Source organism: Ctenocephalides felis, unplaced genomic scaffold, assembly GCF_003426905.1.
Source record: "Ctenocephalides felis isolate EL2017-DRISC unplaced genomic scaffold, ASM342690v1 CF-g0.4_SCAFFOLD_00845, whole genome shotgun sequence".
NCBI lineage: Eukaryota > Metazoa > Arthropoda > Insecta > Siphonaptera > Pulicidae > Ctenocephalides > Ctenocephalides felis.
In genome coordinates, this window is record NW_020536999.1 from 66,867,297 (window position 1) to 66,877,234 (window position 9,938).

Sequence of the window (9,938 nt, forward strand, 5' to 3'; positions counted from 1 at the left end):
TGCACCTTCATATTTTAATCTCTGTTCTTTGGTTTGTAAAACATTCATGAAGTTGTCTGCTTAATGCTCTAACGTCTACGTGTGTAAAGTGACAGCCAAAATCGACACCTAGCAGATAAGATCTAGAGATAAAAATGTACAGAGATAATGAGCAATTTGTAATTGATATTATGTGAAACAAAGAATAATAATTATTTGGGATACATCAGTATTAGATAATTCATTATTAGCATGTTATATTCTTTCTGAAAGATATGTAAATCAACAATTAGTATAATATGAGTAATGACATAGAAATTAATATATGCAAAAACATTCCTTGGGCACAATTGCCTTCTCATCTGAAGCAGGTACTTGCTTATTACATGTTACATATAAGCATATATATTTACATGATTTATTTAATTGCAGTTGCTGATTTCTCAATCAGAATATGAAAAACATATACTTAACATCAGTCTTAAAAAACAGTTGAGATATCGTGGTAATTTAGGTAAGTTTGAAAAATTTATTATGGCAATGCATAAATTGTGAGAGAAATACCAGAATAAAAACTAGGTCGATATTTTTTCAAATGATTATTAATATATTTGTGTAATAGCTTTTACATAATTGATATTATTGTAAAAATTGATATTATGTTCTGGTTATTTAATTTTATTCTCTATGCGTACACACATAGGATTTATATACATAACACAATATTTAAATATATTATATCTCCATTTAAATATTGTAATATTTATGTTCAGACTATTTAAAATGAAATTACATTCGAATATTTCTTTGAATAATATTTTATTCTATGGTCATCTAGTTCGGCAGGTGTTTCGAGATGAAGAACAATACTATGAATTTTTGGTTAGATTTAGTAATGAGTGCCTCATGTTATTCCCGTATCACCTTGCTGATATAATAGTGAAAGGATTAAGAGTTACACCATTTAATTACTATATTGATATGCTAGAGGAATTGATGAAGCAGGAAAGGAGCTATGATACTTTACCAAACTTCACAGCTGCTGATTGTGAGTTTATTAATAACCAATTTTGTTTATCAGTAGCTATGCATATGTTGAAAATCTTCCAAGTTCGAATACAAATGTTTGTTGTTCGAATACAACATATTTGATAATAATATATTTTAAATTTTAAGGTTTACGATTGATTGGTGTTGGTCGCAATGAATATATTGAATTAATGAATCAAAGTAGAGGCCTGAGAAGTAAACTGTTTAGAAAACCTCAACTGCTAAGCCTGCTGCCACGATTACCAATTGATATTCATATGGAACCATGGTGGAGATTAGAGTTAGGATACGTTTTAGAGAATGATATAAAAGTAAGTATTTTCCTCTGTTAGCTTATTTCAATTTAGAGACCAACTTTTAATAAAAAAATATTATATGTTTAGTATGTTTCAGAAGCAGAAAAGAATTTAATAGATAAACTTATAGATCATGGATCTCAAACAATTGGCGAACTTGATTATAAAGTAGTCAGCAGCCTATATAAGTAATAATATTGCTTGAACTTTTACCAACTAAATAATAATAAATAAATACAATACAATAAATTCAATAAAATATTTTTTTCTGCAGACGAGGGTTAGTGTATTTAGATGTACCAATAACAGGGGCAGATTATGTGTCTGTCCCTCCATTGCAAGGCTTTGTAATGAATCGACTTACCGGTGATTATTTTGAGTCGCTTCTATATAAAATTTTTGTGTCAATTGATGAACATACATCTATATCTGAGGTATAGTTGATTTATAAATATAATATATATTAGATAATTACAAATATTTGCAGTTATTTTAGAAGTTTTGTTGTTATATGTAGTTCATGTCTTTTTTAACTTATGTGGATAAGTTTATGGTTTTATCCCAAAAATAACATTTACTGACATTAAATACTGATATTAGTTTTGTTCAAGAATCAAGTTATGAATTTTTTTTAAATTTTCAAAGATCAAGTTGAAAGATAGAAATAGAATTTAAAATTTACTGTTTTATTTTCTTCATCTATTAAAGTTTTTAATTCACTTATTGATTGAGATTAAAATATTTATGTAAAATGTTCAACTATATGTTTATTTCGAAAAACTAAATTTTCTTGGTGTTAATAAGTTAGTTAATGTGTTTCTTCAAGCGTTGATAAAAGTCAATAAACAATCATTGCAAAGAAAATATGAAAAATTTTAAAATCTATTTAATATTAATAATTACTTAATATTGTTTTAGTTGGCTACAGTACTACAGATAGAACTAGATTCGGTAAAGCAAGCTGTGTCTCTATATTGTAGACTTGGTTTTGCTTATAAAAAAGTTTGATAATTTTGAATTGAGTTCTGATAAATTACATCCATCTTGGTTAAATCGAACAAATCCTATAAAACCGTAAGTTTATTTACTCTGAATAGGAATTATTTTTAACTTTGTAAATAACTTATGCTTTTAACCTTTAGAAGTCCAGTTACACCCTTGACTTTTGATTCTGCATTAACACCTCCTACTTCTCCAGATTGTAATATAAAACCAACATTAAATACATCTCCGAAAACACCAGTTGATTCATGCAATCGATCTGGACCAAGAATTGGATTCTTATTTGATTCTGCATTAACAGCTTTTTTAATGATGGGCAATTTATCACCAGTATGTATAAATATATATTTTGAGCCTATTTATACAATAATTGTTATAAATAAAATTAAATAGTATTCCACATGTAAAACCCTTGTATTACCTTTGTGCTACATAAATTGTTTTTCTTTTCATTAGGGTTTAAAGAACCATGCCGTGACCATGTTTGAAGTGGAAAACTATGTGATGAAAGCTTAGATAGTTTTCTGGTTGAATTAGATAAGGTTAGTAAATCCATTTTCAAGTTGTGCCTTGATTTTTAATATCATTTTGCAAAAACAGGTGTCTTTATTGGACTCAGATGGTGAGGGTGATGCATGTCGGTTCTTTGCTCATGCAGTTCATTTGCGTTCAACAATTTTAAGGCTTAGAAGTCTTTCACCATTTGGAATGGACTTGCTTAGACAAGAAAGCTTACAAGCACTAGATAGAGGAACTTGTGAAAGATTACTCAAACGTAAATATAAGTATGTATGTATACATAAACATTTACTTGTTTATTTGTTTGAAAATATATAAGTATTATGAGATTGTACATCCTTATGAAATTCTTTTTGGTGATCATATTAATGGTGATCAAAAATTTCCAATTATTTTTGGAATCATATTTATAATTTTTAAATAATGGAATGCATTATTAACTATCTGAAAGAGAAGTATACGCTTTTGCGACAAACTCCGATTTACTAATTTTATGTTTTCTGAGTTTTAAGTCATTCTGAATCGAATGAGGCCAAATTTTGAAAAAGTATGTGTGTGTATGTATGTGAGCTGTATTTTGATCTTTCGTCGACATTTTCTTAAAAACAACTGCACCGATTAAGAAAATTTAAATGTAAACTCGATGTTACTCTATAAGGACTAGCATTTATCAGTTTTAGGCTACAATTGGCTAATCCGTTTCTTTGTAATTAGCAGAAAAGTCTAAAATTTTTCGTCCACTTTTAAGCCAAAATTTTGAATTTATTTCAAAAATTCAAAAACTGCTCGAAAGATATTGGTTGCGATTAGTTTTTGTTAAATATCGGCCGGGCAGTTTTTTCGTAAATTAATGTTGAATTTTTTTTGACGATTTTGATGCAACTTTGTATAGACTTTATAGCCTAAAATAACGTACTAAAATATTATAGGCCTACGATAAGCGGTTCAATTATAAAAAATCATCGAAGTTTAGAAATCCGCCGCGCACTTACGTGATTCTAATCTAAATGTTAATGAAACTAAATGTTAATAAATAATTAAGTAATCTAAATTTAAATAAATCTAAACTTGCCTTAAGGTGCAATGCTACTCACAATTAGTAAATGATGTTTTAGTTGTTTGATTGTTCAAATAATTCTTTTGTAGATTATTGATTTCAATGGCTCCGCTTGGACGAGAAGGTGCATTAGTGAGCCCTTTGGAACCACCGCATTTGGGGCCACCTGCTCCAGAAGTAAATTCATTATGGTTCAAGCTTTATGTTTACCACATGAGTGGGTATGGTCCTCCAACCTTACTTTTGACAAAAGGTGAATATTCTATTTACAATTGTGGAACAAGATGTGATAGAAAATTTTAAACCTGGTAATTCATTTCATATAGGTACTCGATTAAAACAAATGCCTCGTTTGTTTCTGGGATATTCTAAATTGTTAGTTACATCTTGGCTACATGAACCAGCAGTTATTTCTGCGACATCACTTTATCTATAAATGAGTCACTAAAATATACACCGGTAATTATTCAAGCCTATGGAACATTTAATGCCGCTACTACCAAAGTTATTGCGTTTCCATTTAATGAAATGAAATCTGGTAATTTTTCTCTCTTTTCATCATCAGATAAAAAAAATGTATATGTTGATACAATTGAAATATATATTTATAACAAAACAGGTAATAATGAGATAAGATGGCATCAACATCCAGCCATAAAACTATTATCTAAATATATTGATATGGAAAGTACATGCGGATACATCACTTTTGTAAATACTGGAGTAATTGATATTGGTTGTGAAGACCATGATCCAAATGTTCGATTAGGAAAAAACATAGCAAATAACATAGATAAAATATCAGGTATTGTATATGATAATATCCATGTCAATTTCTATCAAGGATTTTATTCAAGAAATATCATTTAAATTTTTTGTAGATATTAAAGGCACATGTTCTGAAACTACTTTATCAAATGATAACTTCAGTTTTGCAAAAAAAGCAACAGTGAATGAAATTGAGAGTGAGCTTTTACAGGATATGCCAACTGATGAAATAAAAGCGTCTGATGTTTCAACTATAGATAAACTTCAGTCGCCTGATGAATCACACTTTTCAATCACTCCTGTTAAATCATCACATTCAGGATATTCGCCTTCAAACTGTTTTACGAGCTCAGATTGCAATGAAATTTTACAAGAAGAGTTAGATAATTTGGAAATAAACAGTCAAATCAAATGTGAGACTCAAACATGCCAAAATATGTGTGAGACTGAAACGTCTCAACAAAAAGGCGGAACAGTTTTAACAGCAGATGAACTTCTCAGTCCTTTAGATGAAAACATATCTATGTTTTCAATAGTTGATAAAAGTGAATGTAAAGAAGATAATGTGCAAATTAATGAAGAAATCGATATTGATAAATCAGATGGCCAAATCGTCAATAAAGAACAGGTACTTGACAACTTTTGTTTCAATATTGATTGCTTATATTATGAAGATTTTTGTTATATTTTGTAGACATTTTTATTATTTAGTTAAATTTGTGGTGTTTTGAAATCTTCTTTATAGGTTTTAGTCCAAAGTTCCTATTTATGTTTCATTAATTCTAATTATAGTTAGATAATAAATGTTCTTCTGCTTTAATGGATAATCATTAAAACTTTAAAGCCTAGTTTTGACCCTCGCTTAATTGAATTCTTTTTACTTCGCTTCACATTATTAAATTTAACCGGTTTCTGTTAATTTCATTGAAGTCAAGTCTAAATCTATAATTATTATTTCATGAATAATAAATATTATAAATAAGAAATATTTATATTGAATGGAAATTATAAAACTATTTAAAATTGATGTGATTTGTTTTAAGGAGTGGACATTATTGGATTGTTGCTTTGGAATACCATTGTTTGATGCTGACGCAAACACACATATCTGCGATGCAATAGTGCAACGACTGCAATCTGATGAAAAGTATGTTATTTTTATTAGTTTTTAACTTCCCAAAGGAGAAGTTCATGATTTTAAACCCATTCTGAATCAAATGAGATAAAATTAGAGAAAGTATGTGTGTGTGTATCTATGAAAGCGCATGTTTATGTGAGCCTTTTTGACCTTTTGTCGATGTTTACTCAAAAACAACTGAACCGAATTTAAATGTGTTTGAGGGATATCAATTGGAAAAAGCAAATGAATGTTTATAATTAACTGAACTTCATTTGCAAAATGAACAGTTGAAATTTGATCTAAATATCTAAATCTTAATTTTGGTTGATTAAGTCAATTATTATACTTTTCGGAGAGTTCATGCAACTTGCCTTAACTTAACTAATTTCTTATTAACTATTAACTTTTATTAATTTATTAAGTTTTATTATTTATTAGTACTATTAACTTTTTTTATAGTCTTCGAGAATAGTTGGGGCAAATAAAAGGCTTAGTGATAATTTATTGGATTTATATCCCAATGTCAGGTATGATATTATTTGTGATTATGAAATTTGTATTATAATTATTTTGATACAATGTTATTGATATCTTTTAATTTAAGTTAATATAAGTAGTAATTTATTGAAAAATTAATTCAGTACTATCCAGGCGAGAATATGGGCATCATAAAGAGAGGTTTTTTAACTCCACTTCCAAAAAAATGTTTAGCTTTGAGAATGGCAGAGTAAACATATGGTCAGGAAAATAATATATATGTAAAATGTGTAAATAATGTAAATTAAAAAGTAATGTATAATTATTTAACTATTTTTTCTTTATAATAATCTAACCTTTTTATAGCAGTTTTTGAGTTTTAAAAATCATGAATAGATTTATTTCATTTTATTAGAAAAATAAGTTATACGTTTGTTATAAAATAAATAAAAAAGTAAATATAGTATTATACAACAAGTTCACGGAGCTATTTCAAAAGGATCAGTAGCATTGTTTAAAACTTGCACTAGATAATTGTATGCTTTCTTATCAAAGTCTTCTGTTTGTTCATCTGATCCTATGATTACATATTGATTACAATTTATGGAATCTTTTCCAACAGGTTGACCTATTATTTCTATCCATCCACTCAAAGGCTCACTAAGAGGTTCGTTTAAAATAACCTAAAACCCAAAATAATTTGAATATATTAAAATAAGGAATATGTTTCGAAGTACGACATAGATATTCTTGATCAAATTTATGAACCGTACCTTAACATTCACGTTATCTGTAGTAAGAACATTAATAAATCTTCCAGATCTATCGGCATTGTTCACCAGTCCCATCAACGAAACTGAACTCCCTTGACACATTCTCATATATGCTCCATTTACTTTTTTATAAGTCATTATTTAACTATTTTTGCGGCAATATAACTGGCAAAATAAATTGGCAATGAAGAACTAAAAAATTAACAAGAAACAACTGCAAAAATACGCGGGATTGTATTGACAGTTATCGCAGGGATATCGCCATAGATAAAAAAATACAAGCCTTAACAACGGTTGCCAACATAGGAGAATAAAAACCAATGTAGTAAATTAAATATTTTTGATATATCAACTCACAACTATTATTGTAATTTTATTATATTGTAGACCATAGTTTAATAATATTTTTCATGGTCGGTTAATTATGAATGGTAATAATTAATAACAAAGGGTGAAAATCCATTCTTTTGGCCGTATATGTATGACTGTCTATAGAACCAAAATTCAACTATCTATGCTTTTGTTGCTTGTGTTTTGATTGGTAGTTAATAAATGTCAATAAAATGTTTATAATTTAAATTTACGACAACACTACAAAATGTTGATTTTAGAATATTTTAACGAAAATCTAAAACCAAAATAAATATTATTAACAATTAAAACACATTTTAAACTTTATTGAAATCGATTTCGATTGGTTAAACAATGACAGATGCAGATGAATTAAGTTTTACAGCTTTCGCTGATTTATGTAGATTATGCTCGTTAAAAAATGGTACTAGAATTAATATTTTTGATAAAGAAGGCGAAGAAAGACAGATTTTGTATAAAATTCGATCCTGTCTTGCTACTTCTGTAAGTCCAAATATCATATCATTTAAATTAGATTTGTATTGTGAAGTGAATTGGAATGTATATAATCTAATATTCAAATATAATGCCCAAGCATTTTTTACAGGTTACAAAAGATGACTTTCTTCCAAAAAGAATATGTGAAAGATGTGCAGACACATTAGACAGGCTTTTTGAGTGGAGAAATGAGTGTTCTAATACAGATACTGTCCTAAGAAATTATGCAGATTCTATGAGATCTGTCACACAAACCATCAATTTCCAGGTTATAATATATATATATATATATATATAAATATATATATATTATTTATTCAATAAATAAGTCCTGGATTTTTTCAATCCAATCAACATCTTCAAAAAACAAATTGTTTTTTATTATTGGATTTACTATTCGGAAAAGAATTAAACAATCAATATATATATTATATATATATATATATATATATATAATAATAAATAATAATGGGTGTACTGCCCTAGGGCAGGTCCGTGAGCTGAGTTAAAACTTCAACTCGAATCAGGGAAGAATAATGAGAGATTTTCCATTGCCATTTCACACCGCAGTGCCCCAATAAAAAGTAAGCACTCAAATTAAATATGTATCTCATTGTACTAGTTTTGACACTTAAATGAGTATCATCTTCCAGCTAAAATATAATAATTTTGTAAAAACATTAAACAACATTAAATTAAAACATTATATAAAAACTTCCAATTATAAGAATTTAAATAATATGATATTATATATTTATTATACATTATATTGTATAAATTAGTTATTATATATATTAGTACATTATATGACATAATTATTAAATATTATATTATGTCATATAATGTATGGAGTATTTTTTTTATTTTTGAATAAGAAAATAGAATTAATTTTTAATATAAAGAAGAATAATTGGAAAATTTATCTTGATGGGTCGCTCATAATGTAATTCCATAATATTAAAAAATGAATGATATTGATTGAAGACGAATACCCATATATGAAGACGAATAATCCATAATGATGTTGAAAACCTTCATCCTTTTTAGGCCCAGGAATATATTCACATATATGACACCCATATAGGTGTCGAAACTAGTGCAATTAATACATATTTGAATTGAGTACTTATTTTTTATTTGATGTATTGGTTGATATATATATATATATATATATATATATATAATATATATATATGTATATAAATATAAATTAAGAAGTCATTTGACAAAACTTGATAAGCATTTGCATTAGTTAGTTTTTGATGCGATCGACTTAGACATTTCTTTAGAATCATTAGAAAAGTGCACAAATTTTTTTCCACGTTATATTTGGAAATCGTGCTGATTATTTTTTGACAAAGATAAGCCAGGCAGTTTCTTTGTAATTGTTTAATTAATTTTCATGAATCTTTGCTTGGTTAAAAAGTACGCAGTCTTAACGAACAACTAAAATTATAGTCCGACGAAAAGTGGTTTAAATATAAAAATTAATTCAAATTTAGATTAATCTTTAGTAATAAAGATGTTGTACAAAATTGAATAATCTGCAGCATCTCGGCATACTTACTAATAAATTAATATATTTATTTCTTATTGATTAAATCGCTTATTTACACATTCGACTTTCCATAAGGCAAAATGCCACTTACTACAACTACATAGTTGTTTTTAATTTTAAAGAGATTTTACGGAATAATATCTGCGTTACTTAATCAATTCAATGCAAAGTTTGAACAACAAAATTAAAAAGTGCAATCTTTTCTTATAGTAATTGCAAAGAAATCGAAAGTTACATCTTTACGTTTTAAAGGTTTCTGAACATTTTGGCATTCTTTAGAAAAAATGGATGCATATTTTGAATAATTCAAAAAACATTCGATTTGCATTGATGGGCAGACGTGCTAATTAGTTTTTGGCAAGGGCAGGTCCAGCCGTTGCGAAGATACGGGGCAAAAAGTGCCAAAAATGGCAAATCGGTTTTTGAGAAAATGGAGCGTCCGATTTGAATAATTCAAAAAACATTTTACTTGTATTGGCGAAATGAAGAA

At 27.6% G+C, this 9,938-nt stretch overlaps 1 protein-coding gene and 1 pseudogene across 1 annotated transcript; one reads left to right on the forward strand and one right to left on the reverse strand.

Annotated features, from left to right (window-relative positions):
• Positions 1 to 94: 94 nt before the first annotated feature.
• LOC113387497 lies at positions 95 to 6,542 on the forward strand (annotated as a pseudogene).
• Positions 6,543 to 6,704: 162 nt separating this feature from the next.
• On the reverse strand, positions 6,705 to 7,268 carry LOC113364068. The gene is made up of 2 exons (XM_026606526.1): positions 7,042 to 7,268; positions 6,705 to 6,951 (listed from the first exon to the last, which is right to left on the reverse strand). The coding sequence occupies exons 1-2, from the start codon at positions 7,177 to 7,179 to the stop codon at positions 6,748 to 6,750; spliced, it is 342 nt and encodes a 113-aa protein (XP_026462311.1). The 5' UTR covers positions 7,180 to 7,268; the 3' UTR covers positions 6,705 to 6,747.
• Between the last annotated feature and the right edge of the window lie 2,670 nt (positions 7,269 to 9,938).

Coding starts and splice junctions, on each gene's coding strand:
- LOC113364068 (XM_026606526.1), bottom strand. CDS start 7,179: ATGACTTATAAAAAAGTAAATGGAGCATATATGAGAATGTGTCAAGGG. Junction 6,952..7,041: donor CAGATAACGTGAATGTTAAG/GTACGGTTCATA, acceptor TTTGGGTTTTAG/GTTATTTTAAACGAACCTCT.